We start from the raw sequence: 21,290 nt of genomic DNA on the forward strand, positions 1-21,290 counted from the left end.
AAGAGAAGTGTGTCATTAGCTGCACCTACTCAATTTGTATTTATTTTTGTAATTCTCTAGTATATTTACATCTTCCTTGGTGTCAGCCAGTTGTTCTTACAAACAGATTTATTAAGAAATGGGTTCCAAACCCAGTGAAACGTATTTGGACAGACTACAAACAGGTAACAAACTGTATACATGAGAGTTGTAGGTGACTTTCTGCACACACAAAAAAAAAAAAAAAAAACACACCGACTTGGAAACGTTTCCAAACATCTGTTCTAAAACCAGATGCCATTACTTCTTCAGTTGTTAAAACATCATCTTTAGCTTGAAGGGACAGACAAAACGTGTTGTTTCCATTTTAAAAATACCTGCAAGGTAGCATAAAACTGACAGATGCTTATCATAATAGAAAAGATCTGCAAATTTCTAACATTTATCTTTGCAAAAACAAGCGTATAAATCATCTTTAACTTCAACAACTCCTAAGCACTTTGCCACGAGACCACCAGTGAGCTTCTGTGTGACACAAAAGATGTTCAGGGTCAGTCCCCACCGCTTCTTTAAGTATTAGAGAGATTCTACTGTTTAAAGGTCTTGTGTTTAAAGGAAATAAGCCACACTGATACAGTCCTGTATTAGTCCGCACATTTCTTGGCCTCACTTCTTTTCAGCAACAGCTTACTTACAAACAGTGATGAATGAATTTCATGTGATGCTACTTCTGTAACCTAACACTAGAATTCCTTTTTATTTTTATTACCAAAGCAGCTACTACATTAGTGATTAAACTTGCACAGCTTTTTAACAAACATTTTTATTAAGTAATTTAGTTTTTAGTATACTTCACTACTGAACCAGAATCTAACAAATACATTAAGCTGTGCCATGTTGGAAACATCTGTACTTTCACCAAACTGCATAGCAAGTTTCCCACATCATGTTGTTTGTTCTAATACTTGTTTCTTCGCATCTTCAGTGTCTATGTGTCTCCCAACACTATGTGCTGACAAAGGAACACGTTTTAGTTTGTCACCGTATTGTCTTCCATGTATTATTTTAGCTGTTTACCACGGTGGGAAGAACAAATGCTTCCCCAAGGGTATGTGATTTCATCTTTTGCTATTGAGGAAGAAAGCTCAAAAGAGGCTTCTACAAATTTATCATGAAGTTCAGTGAAATGTTTGAGGTATTGAACTGAGTATTGCTGGACTTCAAACATCACTGATGAGATCTGATTATAAGGTAAAAGCAGCGATTGTCTAATGTGGCTAATGAAGAGCTCTTATTAGGAGAAGTGTCAGCTCTGCCATTGTTTTTAAGAGATAGAAGTCAAAAATAAGAAGTCTAGCATTTTCCTCCTATACCCCAACAGATCATTTTGTGTATGACATGTCATCCATGACATGCACATCCCACCTCACAGACCACTGCTGTAACACACGAGTTGTCCTGGTACCAGAGGCCACCTCCATTCTGTGATGCATCCGATGGCAGTGAGGGAGGTGTCTCTGTTGGGGTGATGCTCTGAGACACAGCAAAGAGGTGAGAGCAGCATTCTCTCACAGCCTCAAAGGACTTGGTCAACACCATCCACATACTCCCATGGCATGCCATGAGAATTACATTTTTTCCCTGGTCACAGGGAGCAGCCACTGAACTAGACTAGCCCACTTTCATGAGTGCTTTGGGAGCAGGACAGAGAAAATAGGAGGGTAAGCAGATGGAAACCCTCCCAGAGCCACTGCTACACAGCACACTGCACGGAGCGGTGCACAGCCACAGAGAAAAGCTTGCCAGTGACCACAGCACTTTATGGTGGGACGTAAAGCATCAGCCTCAGCTGCTGTGACCGCTCAGTGACTCCCAAAGCAAGTGTCAGTAACACCCAGTGTGCACACAGCAGGCACACACTGCCTGCTACACAGCACAGCAGGAGAATGGCATCAGAGCCAGCTGACAGCTACCTGTGGCTCAGCCACCTCGGAGCACACTTGCACTCCTCGGGAAAGCACACTGCAGCTATTCCTGCACCTCCTGATGCTGCTGCCCCCCTGGCTTTAGAGAGCTAAGTCACAGCGCAGCAGGGAGGTGGGGTTTTGTGCACGCACGTGCAGCCAGCACAAGCTCATCACATGCTTGTGTGGGAAGAAGGGAGTGGAAGAATAACGTGATAAAACCTTAGAAACCACAGACAGCAAGTCACATTAATGAAACCCAGGAGGGTGTTTATCTTTTTCTTCTTTCCAAAGTGGAGTTATCCACATCTGGTTGCCTATAGGTATCTCCTTCCTCAGAAGCCCAAAACCATGCTGCATTTGTGCACAGCAGATTGTACAAAACTACTGCCAAAGCACAGAAGACCTCAGCTAGCCTGTCTGACAGCAGAGAAGAGCTGATAGGGCACGGCTGTGAAACCAGCTTCCCTGGCCACCACAGGCAGCCTACACACAGCGAGAAGGCCAGGGCCAGGGCTGGGCCAGGCACACCGCTCACAGCAGAGCTAGGAAGCAGGGGCACACAACTTCCCAGCACACAGCAGCTTTAACACCACTGCTCTGACAGGCTAAGAGCAGCTCAACTCCCCCCTCAACACCCAAATAGGATGTAGCAGTACTCGGCCCTTTTATTTAGACAGCAGCATCTACAAACAGGAGCTTTTGCCCATCAGACAGCTACTCCGGTGGCAGCACAAGCAAACAGCATGCTTCCTGGCTGGCTGGTGTGATTGCAAACAGCAGCGCTTTGAAGATATACAAGGTATAGAACAAAGTCTCTCTCCCTCTGATGTGAATTAGCATTTAAAAGCTGCAGTTTTTGTCAAGCAAAAGTGAAAACAAGTTCTGTCAACAAAGCGTCTTACTTGCAGGGAGGCGGTTTTCAATGCCAGAGTGTACCATAGGTTCTTGTGGCTGGGAGGCAATTTTCCCAGTGGCCAGGCACAAAAACTCACTACATTATTTAAGCTCTGTGTCGAATAGCCCATCTCCCCACAGATCCTAATGCCCAGAGATGAGTACCACCCATTTTTAGTCATCGGATGACTCCACCATAGAGGAATGTGTCCTGCCTGCCCCCCACCCCCTTTTTTCCCCCTTTTGAAAGGATGACAAAGCAAACAAATTATTTTTCCTCCACAGCAATCCTACTTTGTTGCAGCAGCTGCAAATACTGACCAAAGTAACATTAGTAGCAGCTGCCAATAGAAGAGCAAGCAGTTAAGGAATAGGAGCAGACTACTGCATGCCCCTATTTCATCTCAAAAGCAACATACAGGTTAACAGAGCTGCGTGCTGCCACCTGTCATCCTCACAAGGCCCATTACTACCTAAGCATCATATGCCTGTACTAAAAAAGCAAAAGAAAATTGAGTTAGTTTTTCCCCAACTTTAACCCCAATCTGTGCTTCTCTCTTCTTAACTTTGCACCCAGTATAATTTTGGCTCTTCAACAAGCTTTCCTAAAGACTATGAGCAAGGACCAGCGGTGGTATCTTCAGGAGAGCCTTGACCCCGAGCACTACCAGGAATTCAAATGCATCAGCCAACACTGTCATTTGCAAGGTTGCCATCAATGGTTTTACATCAATACTGCACTAATGGGGGAGAGGTAGTGAGGGAATTCCAGCTCTCAGGATTCTCCTTGCCCCTTACAACCTACCACCCACTTCTGCTGTATGGTGCATCCCAGCAAGCTGTCCCCATGTCAGCCAGAAGCAGCAATGCAGGCAGAATGCACGCTCATGTGTGGGGCAGTGCTGGAAGGAGAGAGGAAGAGCTGCATTCCCTCTTTTTGCCACTGGCAGGACTGGAAGCCTTCCTAACAGTCAAGAGGCTACTGAGCAATAATACAGAAATGGATTATCTTTATCCTGACATGTGCAATTACAGCATGATTTTTACTTTCCTCTATTAGTGCCCAGAAAGGACATAAAGAATTATTTATTTGAACATGGAAAAAATGTCATCAGCCTTCCAATAATCCCCTTCCTACATCTGTCTCACTTGACAAGACAAGGCATTTCCTTACATAGTAAAAAGAGAGCATGTGGGGATCTACAGCAAAGCTTTTCTTAGAGGACTTCAAGAACACTTAAGATCAGTCTATGAAAAGATCCCCAGGAACAAGAATATGCATAACCATAAGGTTTTGGTGTTGTTTGTGTTTGATTTTTTTTTTTCTCCCCATCCAGCAGTCAGGATATTCTAAACGTTAGTCTAGGAAAGGAAAAGTACACCTTGCAAAACTGTATGTCCTCTAAAAGCAGGCTCAAAAAGCATACATATGGCCTGAAACATGCTTTTAAATCATGACCTGGATTAAACATGCTTCTAACAATGAAATTAAAAGTGTAAATTCACTTTTACCAAGTGAATTTTTTTTACCAAAATACCAAGTGAAATTCATTTAACTGAAAATGTTTTAATTTTTTTAAACAGAGCAAAAAAGTGGATTTATCAGAACTTCGCTTTGCAATAAAACAATTTTAATTCTATTTATACTAATTAACAAAAAATGCAGCTGAATACAAATCTCACCTAGAAGATCAGTCATCCTGTAGAAAACAGTATTAGAAAATGATGAATGACACACAAGCAAATGTCAAAATTAGAGACTTCATTGAACTGTATGAACAAATGGACAAAGTATCTTATGACTAGCTAGGAAACAAACAATTTAATTGCCAGGCTTATGTCTACTGAATGCAATTTAGTGAATGTTTTTAATAGTTCTGCAAACCAACAAAAATACCTTAAAAAATAAATTACGATGCACAAGCACCAAGGAAGTTTAATGTAGATGATTTTCAAAAAGCTGAAGCATAAGTTGACTGATTTAAAATCATAATTAGAATCAAGTGTTTAAATCAGCTGAGCAAGAGATCTTTTGGGAAATAATGAACAGAAAGATGGATTAGTTTTTCCTGTTTATTATTGTGCAATACCACCATTTTCCATCCACAATACTATTATAACCTCCAAGACATCACTTCCAGTATTACAAATCCAAGATAGATGGGGATAAAGCAGAACAGTATCCTTCTAAGCAATACTGAGCTCCTCACAGAGGTTTGAAAAGATACAACCCTAACAGAAAAACGCGAGACCAGCAGTTTCTCCTCAAAGTGAATAAATAGAAAACCCCAAAAAACACAGTGAGCTGAACCAGAACCCTAGACGTACACACTTGGTTGCTCAGCATTGTGAAGCTCAGGAAAAATTCTCACATGTTGGATTCACAGTTCTGCTTTCAGCAGTATCACAGCTCTTTGAATGGTGCTTGGCTTGAAGTTCACTTCACAACGCAGCAGAGTTAGCATGGTGACCTTACAGGTCTTCAGAAGTACCACATTTACAGCTCTTAAACATCTTCAAATTACTAAAGCGGGCTAAAGAACAACATAAAGGATGCATCAAGCCACTAAGAAAAAAAAAAAAAAAAAAAGCTTAGCTGCCTTGCACATGTGACTTGTGGTTAGACTTGTTAAAACAAAACGCAAACTATGATCAAGGCTTCTCACAGTCACAATATCAGCTAATGGCCTCTTCGACATGTTTTTTCCTGAGCTCTAAAAAGGCTGAGCTTACACCGCAGCCTTTTGATAGAACTGATCTCTCTTATAAAGCTTCAAAAAAACCCTAACCTTCAGAAACAAGTTTACCAGGGATTCATCTCGCCCATCTTTGGACACCCACAACCTGTTACTCCACAGCCCCCTTGCAGTCAGCAGAGCAGAGGCAGCACCGTATGAGGCCACACGCTCCAGCCCTATCAGACAGGGGCAGTGGGACTACCAAAGCCCCACTCTCCATGAAAGCAGCTAGAAGCCCTTTGCAGTCCTGTGCTGCTGCTGATTTGACCGGGGCTCTGCTGGATGCAGGGGCTCCCCTCCGTGGGGCTGACTCATCCCGCAGCAGCTCTGGCACCACACGCCCTGACGAGCTGAAGGCGCTGCCAGCCCTGACAGAGCCGGGCCCGCAGGCCACGTCAGCCCTCCCTGGGCCAGCATGACTCAGGCTGGCAGTGGCCTTCTGCTACATCAGCCCTCTGCACGCTCCCACACAGCACAGCAAGAAGGGCCGTGCACCAAACGGCTCCGTAACGGAGGAAACTCCTCTGACCTACCTGCGTACCACCTCCTGTCTTCATACTGAGTACTTGGGCAGTAAGAGAGAACCAAGCACAACTCCGTTAAGGCTAACCCAAAAGGTTTTAAAAAGTAACAAAACCACCACAAGAATGTTGTTCACATTATCTTTTCTGCATATATATACACACACACACAATTTTATCTTTCTGTATTTATATAGGCATAGAAGAGCTTACACTGGTTGTAACGCTACAGAAAAGGACTGAGCCAAGAGACAAGTTATCCATGGGAGATCTTCCTTCCTTGCTTTCTTCAGTTTTGGCCCTGACTCACAATGACTGAACACAACTTGCTTCGGTACTCTATGCCTCAAACTTCGCATCCGTATGAGTAGCTTAAGCTTTATGTATTTCATTGGCATTCACATGACATTATTTCAATCACACTTTAAACAGCCAAATACCAGAGGCAGCAATATCACCAGAACAAGTACACCATTTGCATTTCTGCAGGGATTGGTGAGGTCAGCTGGGGAGTGGAAACCCCCAAAACACCAAGCAAAGATAGGTACCTGTAACCTATCTTTGTAACATGATGGAAATACATTTGGTTCTGAACATCATAACTACAAAACCTCATTTATTTACAGAGCGAATCTATATCCTGGGAGTTTAGATGAGCTGAAGTCCTGGCTGCTGATGCACTTTGCTTTGCAAAGAGTTAAGTTATGTCCAACCCTACTATACCAGAAAGATTTATTCACTGGGAGCAGCCAGGGGTCTCTGCAGAGTGTGTGCAGTAAGTGCAGCAGAGGCCAAGTGGCAGTTACGTGTGCTGTTCAGTAGCTCTGCTCATTTCAGATGGACAATGCCAGGTAACAAAGCCACAATGTGTCCCAAGTGAATATGCAAGCAAGTTTTATTACTCAATACTGTTTCCTGCAGTGGACAGAAAGACAAAATGAACTGTTTGCATCAGAGAGCCAAGCATAAGTTTTTAAGGAGGAATTGACCTCATGGAGAATGGGGAGAAAGGACGGAGACATGCACAGCCAAGCCACCTATCAAATAACCACAGAGGTTAACCACTGCTAAGAATCAAACTGTTGTTAGTACTTCGCTCACTGTCCACAGGAGTATGACATGATGCTCTTCTCCCCACAATGTGGGGATTTAGAAACAGGATAAGCAGGAGCAGTCAGCTGAGACATTGGAAGAATCTCACCCTCACCACCATTTCTCCTGTAACTTGCCAGCTGCTCAAGCTCTAGTATTTATAAAGAAAAATTTTAGTGTTTACTGCCTGACAGTTACTTCGGTAAAACACTACTGAGCAAGAAAAGCAAGAAAACTTTTTCCCCATTTGACTTCTATACTCCAATCACAAGGCTACAAATCCATATTACTTCTTGCCATAATATCATCTATCACATGCTAGGGGCCTTCAGAGGAGCCCCCACAGCTCAATGCCCAGCCACCAGCATCACAGAATTCAAAAGGCACTCTAGCCCACTTTCCATTTCTACCACATTCCCTGCCTGCACAGCTCCTCCCAATGTACCCCATCTCCTTCTCATTACTGTTTAGTTTGTTTCCAACAGTAAAATGGTAACACAAACGCCTTTGATTTGGCTTTCTTTCTGCCATGACCCTTCCTGCATGATCCTGAACACCTGCATGGCCATTCTGAATATATGCACAACCCAACAGCACTAGCTACACAAAATCAAGCTTGTTTCAGGTTTGTACTTGAACTGATATAAAGTTCTAGCGTGTTACTGAGTGAACATGGGCATTCTGACCACCTCCTTGTATTACTGAACATCTGAGTAAGAAATTAAGCACAGAGAACTGATGTTCCTGGAATAAAGACGGAACACAGACAGGCTTTTCTGGATTGCTGTATAAACAATCCATGAAGAAATGTTTCGAGTGATGTTCGAGAGTGTCTTTATAGAAGGCTTGTTTGTATAAGCTAACAGTAATTCAATCAGAAGCATTAATGCAGTACAGATCAAGAAAATCTACACAGATACCAAGAGGAAAAAAAAAAAAAGAAAGAAATCAAGAGAGTCTTTATACTAATAACTAAGTTTTAAGTAATTTAAATCCACGCTCTGTTACTTATCTTGCAGAGGTAGCCTGGGCAGACACATTTTGAAGTGAAGATTTAAATCTACACTGCTATTTCCTCATCCAAACTTCTAACATTTAAAGGCTTATTTCTGTAAAAGTGAGAGGTTGCACATATAAAAAAAAAAAAAAAAAAGAGACAAACTGATCCTAGCAGCAAGTGTTCTCTCCAAACTCAGTTGGAGAAGCTCCACTCTGACGGACTTTTCTGACGCAAGCTTTGTTAGAATACCAAGTGACTTTGTATATCCTTCATATCTCGGTTAATCTGAAAATAATCATCACTGAGGATAAAAGCTGTGGAACAGGAATAGCAGAGGTAACTCTGCAATGGCTGAGACTACTTACGGTTTACATGCACAGAGGCAAAAGAACACTTATATTCCATGCTAAGCTATATTAAAAAAAAAAAATAAGGTCTGATTCTGTGAGGCAAACACCTCCGCCCCCTGTATCTTCATACGGAGGTGAGATAGCTGCCATGGAAGAAGTCTTACAAGTGCAGTGTTATTTCACCAGCATTCACACATACCTTATATTCATGCCCCACCTAGGACCAATTCCCAGCAAGGTTAAGACTCTTGAATACACCGTTAGTCTCAAAAAACACACACAAAAACACCTGCAATAAATGCTTACTCCTCTGCACATGCAAACATTAGTACAAGTTACAAGTAAATTAGTCCTACACCACAAAAGCTCATTAATGCAGCAGATTCAACCAGAGCCATAGGAAACAAAACCAAAGCAAGCAAAGCAGCAAAAACAGGTTTAAAAAAAAAAAAAAAGCAGAATGACTGTGTGAGATCATGAAACACCCAAATTATCATCAGTAATACTAGCAGCCCAGTCAAACAGTATTTGGGGTTGATTTGGTATCACTCTTTTACATACCATTTGAAGGTATCTGATCATCACAGAGTTCTCATTCACCTAATTAGCTGGTGGACATGCTGAAAAGAGTAGAAAGCAGTAGATAGGTAGCAGTACTTGAGCAACATTTATAAAGGAACTGAAAGCAAATGAAGGAGAAGATTACTGATCTTTTTCCCCCCACCAAGTCAGTAACTGATTAGGGTCTTCCTTTCCCCCACTCAAAACTGAAATGCAATTCCACTACCCTTAGAAGCAATTTCCATTAGGATCTCTCAGCGCAACATTTGTAGAATTAAAGGGGGGAGGAGACTCCTGTTTGTACCTTAGGTCTGATACAACATGACATGCATTGCAAAAATACACAACCTGCTTTGAAAGCGTATATTGTGGTAGTCCAGAGTTTAAAACTTGGGAACTCCATCCATGCTCATTTCACAGAAATCAGATAAAATTACAAGTGGACGAACTCTAATAGAAAGTACAGGCCCCAATTCAGAGCGATTGATTTAGATTTTCCCAAAATGTATACGCAAGCACAGGTGCATTGCTGACTTACAGCCAAGAGTTAGCACACGACTTCCAGCATCAACCTTTCTTTTACAAGTCAGCCAAGTTTAAAAATCATGGACCAAGACTGCACGACGCCTTTAATTTTAAACTGTACAGATCATACCCAGTAGGACTTTAGAAAGTCAACAAAAAGTCAACAACGCTGCCAATCTGATCTTATCGAGCCACTTGGAGAAATACCTTCAACTTTCTACCTACACAGCATACTTCAAATATATATATGTGATTCTTTACCTTTAATAACGAAGGCTTCAGTCACCAAACGCAGCATGTACAGGGGTTCATCTTTTGTAGAGATGTCATCGATCCCTGCTTTTGCATACATGCTGATGGCATCTCTGTAGGATCCCTCTACATAATGAAGCTTCCCTAGGATCAGCATAGCTTCTACCATATACTTGGGCTGAAACAGAAGTGAGGGGAAAAGAGCGTTTACACAGTAAAATACCAAAGGGCACAAGTGAGGTACTTCAGCGCAAATTAAGAAGATTCAAAATGTTTTGTTCTTAACCTTGTCAGCTACACAGGTTGGAGAAGTAAGGATTTAAGCATCTAGAGATCTTAGCACTGTGCTTATGAGAGCAGCAAGCCACAAAGGTCAAGGAATTACTTTGGAGCTCAGTTTGGCAACACACAGCTTACAAGTCACCTCTTCCCTTGCCACTGACCTATTCTATTGATTCACCAGCCATGGGTATCACTAAAGCCTGTCACTATCATAACTAGACACACACACCAAGGAAATCCCCTGCTTTTAAGCTGTATAGAAAACATTTTTCAGTCATTCAGTTACCGGTCCCCTCTGCTCTGTACATTTAATTAAAAAAAAACAAAAAAAAAAACAAAAAAACAAACAAACAAAAAAAAAAAACAGGAAAGTTCCCAAGTTTTCTTAAGTTCTCAAAACATTTTCAGGCAAAAGTAGAGGCAGAAGGCATGCCTGCCACTTCTAGAATTTGTTTAGTCCTTAAGGAGTATTGAAAATGTGTATACAAATGCGTGCAAAAAACCCTACACTCATTAAAAGACAAACATTTGGGCCCTTTCTAATGTTTCAGAAAGCAGAAAAGGTTCCTAATCCTTCACCCTCATTTTTTAAACACATTCAGTCAACACAGGTTCATGAATAGCCTGGAAGTAACCAACATGAGTAGCCAAATCACCGCTACAAAGAAACAGTAATGGCAATTCACTAAACCAAACCTAACACCTAGACCTGGAAACAAACAAACAAACCAAAAAAAAAAAACAAACAAGAACAGTGTTTTTGGCTGTTACTGGGGTTAAACTATAAAGAAAAAGGGTTGAATGAATCCTCCTTCCTACCCCATCTTTTTATTTAAATACACTGACTTTTGAGAAGATACAAACAAGGAACTGCCCCACATTAAAAAAAAAAAAGCTGAACATGGGCTCTGTTGCAAGTAACATGATCAAAGTATAACATCCACTTGCAAGCTTGTTACCCTGTAAGTTTCAGGACCAGACCCAGTACAAGCCTAGAACTTCAGACTTGTAATTTGGAGTCCTATTAAAGCTACACTGTCCAAGGTCAACAGTAACCATTGAGGCAGTGTCTTGAAACTCTCCTAAAGCCCTCTGCAGCTTAGCTAATGGGCAGCTATGAACCACGCACTCAGAACATGAAACAAAACTGAGACTAAGTTGGCATAACTTATCTGTCACTGACTGAAAGCAATGCAAGGCAGTAACCTTGGACTTGCACTATGACCTCAATGGCCCAGCAGCAGCGTGAAGCACATTTTACCTCTGTCCTGGTGTTGACCAGGTGCAATTCCCTCAGCCCCAGAGCGGCAGGAGGTTCCTCAGCTGGGCAAGCCCTGCAGCACCATTAGAAGGCCCTGCACCACAGCTGCAGGAGCTCCTACATACTCAGCCCACGTCTTTGTAATTAAAAAGAAGGATATATTTGTAATACCTAACCTGTTTGGATGTGAAAAAGCAATTTCCCAACAGAAGACACTGCAGAGGGGCATTAAATTACCAGGACATTAGTAATACCTATAAACACAGCCCTGTACACAGAGAGACGTGATAAGGCAATGTCACCACCTTGTATCAGGCTAACAACCACGTGAAAAAAAGCATCAGGTTATCAGCAGTTACAGTGACAGAGCCCACTTACCCGCAGCTTTCCTCTGCTTAAGACGTTGGTCAGGTACCGCTTAGCCTCACTCAGTTTGGGCTCATTCTTCTCTGTCAGGGGGATGGAGTCCTTCAGTTTGGCAAAGTTTTCCTGCAAGCATTCTTCCAGCAGGGTTTCGGCAAGCAGCATGCTCCCATAGTCCTCTGAAAGCATATCCCACCCAAGCAGAAACATCACTGAGCATTTCTGAATGCTATTATCAGCGCTGCTTTATTTAAGTAGCATTACATTAACATCTCAATGGGATTAAGAGAAAACTCATCATCTGTGAGACACATAAATAGTAACTCCGAGGGGTGAGAGTAACTAGCGGAGGAAAAAAGGAAGTTGTGTTAACTCGGGGATATCGGGAACGTTGTTAGCTATGAAAAATAAAGTGAGGTTTCCTTTTAATTAAAAGGATTTTTGCCAGATGGGATTGTTTCATTTTGACAGCACAGCTCAGCCTTGTGTTGTCACTAGCGTAACAATTAAGAGTTGGAAAGCGGGCTTTGGGATGAAAAAGCGTCAGATTTATCAAGCATTTGAGCACATGCTTAAGATTTATAAGTGTACGTGAATACAAGTTTGCTGCAGATTTGGTACAAGGCATGAAGTCAGCTTACTGCAGAACAGCAACCGCACCAGCAGCTTAAACATTTCGCTTTAAAGAAACGTCCTCTGGGAACCGTAAGACGTACGTCCTGTTAGAAGACCCCACCGGCCAGCCACGCTGCGGCTGCAGGTTGCGTTCATTGCGGAGGAGCACCTCACACCGCTGAGGGCGCGCTGAGCGTCCCAGGGTAAGCGCATCTCCGCACACCCCCCGGCACACCCTGCCTGCCCCACAGCCCTCGGCGCCGGCCCCCTCGCCCCGCGGGCACCCACGCGGGCAGCGCCCGCGCAGGACGCGCCCCGCGGCTCCCCCAACCGCCGCTCCGCACAACCGGCACCCGGGGGGGGCTCCCCCTTCCTTCACCCCCTCACCGGCTTCCTCGGCGCCCGCCGCCGCCTTGCGCGGGGCCCTGCCGTGCGGCAGCAGCTGGTGGCGCAGCAGCAGCTGGAGCTGCTCCCAGTGCCGCTCGGCCCGGCAGCGCTCCAGCTCCCCCGACAGCTTCGCGTGCCACAGCGCCGCCATCTTAGCGCCCCGCCGAGGGCGGCGCCGCGGCGAGACCGCCCCGGCACAAGCCCCGCCCGCCGAGGGCGAGGCCACGCCCCCCTCCCCCGCCGCACCTGCAAGGTGCAGCCGCGGGGCGGGGCGCTGAGGGGAGGGGAGGGGCGGGGAGCGGGCGGGGCGGGGCGGGCGCATGCGCAGTGGGCTGAGGTCAGGGCCCCGCTGCACCTGGGGGCCGGGGCCGCCATCGCGCGGCGGTTGAACGGCCGGGCGCTGCTCGTCGCTCCGCGCTCCGTTTGTTTTTTCCTCTCCGCAGGAGGCTCGCCATGGCCCCGAGGGGTGCGGCAGCGGCTCTGCTGTGCTGCTGCCTGGCCGCCTGCCTCCTGGGCGCCCCGGCGGAGGAGAGCCAGCCCGCGGGTATCCGCCTGGACAAGAGCCTGGTGCAGGACAAGGAGTACGTGTGGGGCAGCCCGGGGCCGAGGCGGCAGGTGCCGGTCCTGCGAGGGGCTGGGGAGCCGTCAGCACTGCTCGCACCAGCGGTTCCTTAGCTCCCTAGTTGAGGCGTGAGGGTAAACGCGCTTCCTGCAGTCCCTTCGCGTTGGGGAACAGCCCAAAGGAGGCTCTGAGGGCTGCTTGGGGTGTTTTGATAAGCAGCTCGGTAGGCCAGGAGAAAGAGGAACAGCTACCTGAGACACTAGAGGCCACTGCAGCACCTGTAAGGACCAACCGCTGTGCCTGCCTCGTTTCAATGTAAAACTGTCAGCTGTCCTGCTTGCCCAGGGTGCTTTTAGAGACATGGTGCTTCCTGGGCACTTGGCTGCTTGAGCAAAGACTGATGTCAACAGAGAATTAAATATTAACTAACTGGCTTGTCACTTGTTGTTTGTTGTGTATTTTTCTTAGCCACATCATGGAACATTTGGAAGGTGTTATCGAAAAACCAGAATCTGAGATGTCTCCGCAAGAGCTGCAGCTTCATTACTTCAAAATGCATGATTATGATGGCAATAATTTGCTAGATGGGCTAGAGCTCGCTACCGCTATATCACATGTCCACAAAGAGGTAGGTGGTATATTGTAATGGCTTGTGCATTTGCAAGCAGTTCTGACTTTCTTAAATCAGCATTGTCACAACACACCTTCAGTTACAGTAGAACAGTTTTATGTGAAAACAAGACTGTTCCCCCTTTGGCTTGATTTATAAACGTACTAACTTTATCATAGTTTTTTCATGTCACATCACAGTTTTAAGGAGGCTCCCCTGTAGTTTAAGCTTGACTGTGAGTGAAGACTGCAAATAATTTGACAAAGGAGATAAGAAGGGATGAGGAGAGGAGAAAGGGAAATTGTCCATAATGGAATTAGATTGATGTGTGATTATAGAAGTAGCACGTGACACAATGCTGCTGCAGGTTCTAAGCCAACTGTTTTCAGGCCCAAACTACCACTACCATGGATACACCAAACGTAAGAGACCTCTTGCACAAACTCAGCTGAGAAGAACCAGTCATGGTCTGCCTTTGTTTTCTTTACCATTTCTAAACGTATTTTCCTCCCAGCTACAAATGTTTAAGAACAAAAGCAAGTATGATCCTTAGGAAGACAACGCTTACAGAAAATCATGTACTGACCTTTCAGAAATTACAACTCAAAATAGCATAATTTAATATATACCTCGGGGGGGGGGGGGGGGGGGGGGACAAACAAAAAAAACTTGTCAAGAACACAATAATGGCTTGCTGTTTCTTGTGCAAGGGCACTTCTTCTCATTCCCCTTTGTTCCTAAGAGGTGATACTAAGAATTTTACTATCTTTAAGCTACAACAATGTATTGAACGGGCTGTTTTTTTTAATTTCTCACTGTTCCTGCCAATTCCATATGTTACAAGTTCATATGTTACAAACATATGAAACATGTTACAAACATGTACATGTTACAAACATATGAAACATGTTATATGAAATATGTTACAAAACATATGTTACAAACTCCATAAGTTACAAAGGATGATGTTTCTATACAGTATAGAAACTGTATGTCTGTGCAACATAAAGATTCAAATTAAGAATATGCCTACTAGGTTAGTCTATTGTTGTACATTGTGCTATTTAGCTTTTAGATCTCTTGGCTAAGAATATAAACTGGATATAATGGATACAAAGCGCTTGTTTTGAAGTACAGAGAACTTGGACTTAATAGCTTGCACCTGGTAAAAGTTCCATGTATTGGAATAAATGATTATATAAAACTTAGAACCACCTTAAACATCAAACATGAACTGCTTAACAAAAATTAGTTGTCAGTAATCTGTCACATGTGCTACTAGATGGGAAACACTGCTAAACTTTTTTTTTTGTTGTTGTTGTTTTTTTTGTAGGAAGGTGGTGAGCATACCCAGGCAATGAAAGAAGAAGAGCTAATTAGTCTAATAGATGATGTCTTGCGAGATGATGATAAGAATAATGATGGGTACATTGACTATGCAGAATTTGCAAAATCACTGGAATAAGGTGTTGCAGGGGGCTTGTTTCTCCCAGCTAAATGGAAATGTGACCTGGTATAATGTGATTTATTACTCCTGTTGATCTTTGTGCTGCAGTGTTAGTGAGGAGAGGTGTACCAGTTGCAGCTGAATTTCCTTGAAAAGTGTACCTGTTAAGGGGCTGGCTAATGCAGACTGATAGCTGTGTTTGACTAAATGGTTGAATCTTGAAGCACAGAAGCATCATCAGTATTCTCAAATTCCAATTTTTGACTATTGGGTTAAATAGTACTTGTTTGCTTACATCTTAAAATTATTTTTTCTTACATCTTAAAATTATAAAATACCTAGAAAGCAAGAAAAGATAACTGCGTGTGTCAAGGAGATGACCGTATATCAAGGAGGAATTTCCTTACCTTCCCACTAATTTCAAAGGAAACTTGCATACAAGTACAGGTGCTTAAAACAGCAATTGTAGAGGAAAAGTGTTTGAAAGTGACTCGTGTTGGAGGTCCCCATGACACCATGTGGGCTTTTAACACTATGTTGCAAGAAATTGATTATTTTTAAATAGATGTATATCCTAGTATACCCTCAAATGTTATATATAAATATGTATACGCGATTTTCAATTTATTCTCATCCTTCACAAATTTACTTTTTATATTGCATTTTACTAAATTTTTCTCTACCTTCCCTGGTCTCTTCTTACAAAAATGAAAGTATTTTATTACATGTATAATGTTGTATTAATGCTGCGTAACATTTACTAGAGTAGCTTCTGCTATCTCGTTTTGAAGGTCATGTTAACAGTAAACCAATTTAATATAAAAGTTTCAGTTCAATTTGATTCTTACAGTATTAGCCAGCAGGATAATCTGTGAGCAAGTAATGCTGCCTTGTTGAAGTTCAAGTTCATTTTCCTTGATGCTTAAATTATGGTGTTAATTTCAGGAGGTAGTTCATAACTAACAGTTTGAAGATACTTGAATGTATGTGGATAAACATGGTTCTAGGAATGTCTTGAGTCAATAATTGGTAAGTCAAGCAGTGTAAGGATATGAAACAAGTGGTGTACTGCTGCTTTGTTGGTATTTGCTAACTATAAAGCATAGCAGAAATCTTAAATTGCATTCAATCATTACCCATGAATAGAGAATCTAAATGTTAGCATTTCTCTAAAATGTATAAAGAGCTATTTTCTGTACAAAATTATTCTTATACAAAGAAACACATTTGTAAAAGAAATTACTTCCTTTGTTTAAATGTTTGAGCAACAAATGAATGAGTGTTGGACTTTTTTTTTCTTAGAATAACCACTTATTTGGATGCATTTGTAGCCAGGGTTGTGCTGGTTGTGCAAGCAATAAAAATAATTTGGGGTTCTAGCACTTTGGAGCTGGACATGCAAGGTGGGAAGTCTCTGTTGGCTTTTTTAAGGCCATCTCTGTTGCTAGCAGCTATACTAAAAACAAAGTTCTTTTTTTACAGCACAATTAATTTGGAGTGAATGTTGAATCTGAAGGAAGTACAGAACATGTTTATGGGTAGGAAGGGAGGGGGGACAAGAGGAGATGAAGATTATCATCTTTGGACACTTAAAGGAGGTTGCTCATAGACCTAGCAACTCTTACATGCTTGTACCATAAGCTCCTGTTCTTAAAAATCATTGTTTACTTATCAAGTACAGTGGTCTTAGATGGAGCTATAAATCCTTAAGCTTAGTACCACAACCACCTGTGTGGCACATAGTTATACAAATAACATAATTTATATGCATATTTCACTTCTATTAACAGCAATCTTATGTGGCAAGTTACATACACAATGGAAGCTTGATATCAGAAACAATTACGATAAACATAGGTAATGTGAACAACATTTCTTACTAAATAATTTTATTTTAAGGTGTCATAAGCATATATCGAATTGAGAAACTACTTACCAAAAATGGAGAGCAAAGATAGTTTTCTTCATGATGTCTGAAGAAAGAACAATACTCCTGCTTTCCTAGAAAGACGGAACAGTTCTAGAGATGCTATCTAAGCTAAAACCCTGCAACACTATGTCTTTACTCAGCCTCCTAAAACAAATACACACATTTAATTAAGTGCACTTGAAGATAAATGGTTTAACAGCTGTCTAGGGAGATTTCTCTGTTAATAAGTAGGAAAGTGCAAAATTGCTGAGGCAGAGGGTGAGTCAGAGTTCTTGAGAAATAAAAAGAATTTGTGTGCTAGTTGTAGCTTGTGCATTACCTGAAACGTACAAGTCATATATACAGGTAGTATATTCCATTTCATATGTGTATATAGATACAACACAGAAAGTAAGGCCTTTACAACAGGAGTGCTCACCAACTAAAAAGCTGAGTAAGCTGTTGAAGAACAGTACTATCTCCCTTTCACATCTCAGTAACAGATAATAAAGCCAGAGGGGTGTATGATTTGTTGAAGGTTAACAACATCCCTGTCAGAAACAGAAAACTAGGAGAAGCCTGTGTATCATCTTCACCTCTTCCTAGTCTGTGATCTCAGGGAACTAGAATTAGTTTTCCCCATGGGGGAACACAGCTGGCTTTGCATTACTGTATGCTATATTTATAGTTGAGATAAAGTATCTAGATTGTCCGCTTTGACCTTACAAAATGCTGCCTAATCTAGCAGGTAAAGAGAATACTTAAACTGGTTCTTGAGCCGCTCATAAACTGAGCTGTTGGTTGTTAGTCCATCTAGAGACCACAGTTTGAATACAAAGGAGAAAAATCTTAACTGCTTATCCAGTACGTGCCAGAATATTAAAGACAGAAATGCCTACAGCAACAGTTTTGTTTGCAAACTCACACAAACTTTAGTACCTTCTTTTGGTTAGTCATCCATAACCTCAGAAAGTCTTGGATTCATTACAAAGTGATTACGGATTTACAAATCCTGATCTCATCTAAACCCAGACATGAGTACAGACTGGGTGGAGAACTCGGTGAGAGCAGAGCAGCCCTGCAGAAAAGGGCTGCTGGGAGTTTCAGTGGACAAAAGGCTTGACACGAGCCAGCAGTGCGCTTGCAGCCCAGAAGGCCAACTGCATCCTGGGCTGCACCACCAGAGGAGTGGGCAGCAGGTCAAGGCAGGGATTGTCTCCCCTCTGCTCTGCCCTTGTGAGGCCCCAGCTGGAGTGCTGCATCCAGCTCCGGGGCCTCCAGCACAAGGAGGACATGGGTCTGTTAGAGAGGGTCATGAAGTTGATCAAGGGGCTGGAGCACCTCTCCTAGGAAGAAAGGCTGAGAGAGCTGGGGCTGTTCAGCCTAGGAAGAGAGGGCTCTGGGGTGACCTCGTTGCAGCCTTTCAATATTTAGTGCTTATAAAAAAGATGGAGAGCAACTTTTTGCTCAGGCAGACAATGACAGGACAAGGAGGAATGGTTTTAAACTAAAAGAGAGGATTTAGATTAGAGGTTAGGAGGGAATTCTTCGCTCAGAGGGTGGTGAGGCATGTACAGGCTGCCCAGAGAAGCTGTGGATGCCCCATCCCTGGAGGTGTTCAAGGCCAGGTTGGATGAGGCCCTGGGCAACCTGATCTAGTGGGTGGCATCCCTGCCTGTGACGGAGGGGTTGGAACTAAGTGCTCTTTAAGGTCACTTCCAACCCAAGCCATTCTATGGATCTACTTATATATATAGTATATATATATCTACAGATATATATATAAATAGAACCACAGAATAATATTTGTATATACATGTACACACTAACAATTCACAAGCACAGTAATCCAGGACTCATGTCATCACCAATACAGCCACTAGATAGCGTATCGACACCGCACATTGGCTCCCTACTTACTCCAGCATGTAAATTGGAGAGATTGGGATGTGGATTTCACCGTAACACCAACCCCTACCCCAATTACAGGCACGGCCTGCTCCTCTGCCTTCCAGCAGCACGCTGCCAGTATGATGCTCACACTTTTATTACTTTGCAACTGTCATAAAAATTGATCATAGCCGGGACTGGGTACTGGTAATTCATTTTCATTGTTTAGGGAGTCAAATCTACTTGAGGTGACAGTAAAACAACTCGCATTGCAATATTGTCAGTTAATAAATAAATAAGTAAATAAATAAATAACCAGAAGGCTTTCTAATGTGAGCACCAGGCCTGGCCTGACTTCTTGACCATCACTAGCTGACCTGTGAGAGGGTCCATCGAGGTTTCAACCAACGCTGAAGGAGGTCATGGGGTTTTAGCAGAACCTGGAATCTTACTGGTTTTGCATTTGATGCTAGTAGAAACTGGTGTTGTTTCAAGGCATGGTTCCAATGTGGTCTGTCACATACTTCCACTTAAGATAAAGTTCACTGCTTTCTTCTCTGTCTCCCCCGTGACAGTGTCACTGTCTGCTTACTGCACCATGAAACAGTTGCGTAACATTCAAAGTTTTCAGCCAGCAAATTAGAGCGAGGATCATTGCATATCTTGGTCTGCATTATATATCCTCACAAAGAATTTGTGTGCTAAATGTTTCATCAGCACAGATAACTGTGTTGAGTGAGATTTGTCACAAGGGCAGTTATTACTGCTGCACAGAATGTTTAAGTTACTTTTTTCTTCCTGTTCTTCATGCTAAATTCTGAACTGCATACTAAATTTTAAGAGCTAATATGTATTAAAATTGTCACTACCTTCCACAGCAGAGCAGCAGTTTTGCAGCTAGGTAGGGGGCAGTGTAACATGACTCAAAGCATACTGCCAAATATGACATCTTTTAAGAGAAATCAGTACTGCAGTGAACATAGTGTCAACTTCTGCCACTTAATCCAACTCAATGACTGACAGCACTAGGTTTCAAGAAGGCAGATATCAATAAACTCAGAGAGTGCGTAAGGGAGGTCTCATACGAGGAAAATCTAGGGGAAACACAAATTATGGAGAGCTGTCAGTTCCTTCAAGAAATGCTAATAAGAAACCAAGCGCACACTATACCAGTTTGGAGGAAAGTAATGAAATTCAGTGCAAGTCAGCCAATTCGTAACATTTTAATTGACCGCAAGCATGAGGGAGATAAATCTGTAAAGTGGAAACTAGGTCAGCTGTTTGAGAACCCAGCACAATACACCATTCATAGGTTCGTGTGTGTGCGTCTGCACAGGCAGTAAAGACAAGGCACAAAAGATGCAACTAGCAAAACATATCAAAATAGAAATTTCACGAGTAAGGTTGTAAGGAAAAAAGGAAAGTTTGTTTGGACCACAGCTCAAAGACAGGGGATGCTATCAGCAGAGGATGTTAAGGAAGCCAAAGAGTTTAATGTATTTTTTCCCCCTTTTACTGAAAAGGTCAACAGCAAGCAGACAGTGCAATGAGTACCAGGAATAAAGTGGTAAAATCTCAGCCTGAAATATGAGAAACCTGCTTAGAAAATAACCAGATAAATTAGATGTTTTCGTATTGCCTGGGCTTAATCAACTTCATTCTAGGAGTCTTAAAGGAAGGGTAAAGTAATGGTTATAGATGTCATATAGCTATTTTATTTTATTTTATTTTATTTTAATTTCATTTTGTTTCATTTTATTTTATTTCATTTCATTTTCATTTCATTTTATTTATTTTTTTGCAAGGCCTTTAGCACTATTTCCTCATAAACAGCTGTGTTCAAAATTGAAATTCTGCCGGAAGGGGCAGGAGATCAAGTCTGGTAGGGCAGTTGTATCCACAACAAAATTGAATCAAAGCCTATCAAAATATATGTGTTCTGCAAGGTATTCTGTGGGGCTTGGTCCCATCTCAAGTTTTATCTGATGTTTTCATTGAAGGCATAGAAGATGGATGTGTGGAGAAGTTTAATAGAAGTGTGATTATTAAACTTGCAGGGAGCCAGGAAGGACTACAGATATTATG

The 21,290-nt window shown here is 42.5% G+C and overlaps 2 protein-coding genes across 3 annotated transcripts in view; one reads left to right on the top strand and one right to left on the bottom strand.

The window, feature by feature from the left end:
• Nucleotides 1-12,949, bottom strand: part of TTC7A (tetratricopeptide repeat domain 7A) — a 164,127-nt gene extending 151,178 nt beyond the window's left edge. The window contains exons 1-3 of one of the 2 annotated variants that reach the window (XM_082756289.1): nt 12,788-12,949; nt 11,801-11,964; nt 9,889-10,057 (exon numbers count right to left, since the gene is read on the bottom strand). In XM_082756289.1, the coding sequence (XP_082612415.1) occupies nt 9,889-10,057; nt 11,801-11,964; nt 12,788-12,938 (484 nt within the window). In that variant the 5' untranslated portion in view covers nt 12,939-12,949. Of the gene's footprint in view, nt 1-9,102; nt 9,164-9,888; nt 10,058-11,800; nt 11,965-12,787 lie in introns of those variants that run through there. The other variant, XM_082756290.1, reaches the window with a different exon arrangement.
• A 176-nt stretch (nt 12,950-13,125) lies between these two features.
• On the top strand, nt 13,126-15,976 carry MCFD2 (multiple coagulation factor deficiency 2, ER cargo receptor complex subunit). Its single transcript, XM_082758324.1, has 3 exons — nt 13,126-13,368; nt 13,818-13,977; nt 15,293-15,976. The coding sequence occupies exons 1-3, from the start codon at nt 13,241-13,243 to the stop codon at nt 15,422-15,424; spliced, it is 420 nt and encodes a 139-aa protein (XP_082614450.1). The 5' UTR covers nt 13,126-13,240; the 3' UTR covers nt 15,425-15,976.
• Nucleotides 15,977-21,290: the final 5,314 nt, after the last annotated feature.

Source organism: Aythya marila (genome assembly GCF_965140915.1).
Source record: "Aythya marila genome assembly, chromosome: 3".
Classification (NCBI taxonomy): domain Eukaryota; kingdom Metazoa; phylum Chordata; class Aves; order Anseriformes; family Anatidae; genus Aythya; species Aythya marila.

Excerpts from the sequence above, each read along its gene's own strand:
- MCFD2 (XM_082758324.1), top strand. The coding sequence starts at position 13,241 with ATGGCCCCGAGGGGTGCGGCAGCGGCTCTGCTGTGCTGCTGCCTGGCC. Across the intron at positions 13,369-13,817 it reads AGCCTGGTGCAGGACAAGGA|CCACATCATGGAACATTTGG; the intron begins GTACGTGTGGGG and ends TATTTTTCTTAG. Across the intron at positions 13,978-15,292 it reads TATCACATGTCCACAAAGAG|GAAGGTGGTGAGCATACCCA; the intron begins GTAGGTGGTATA and ends TTTTTTTTGTAG.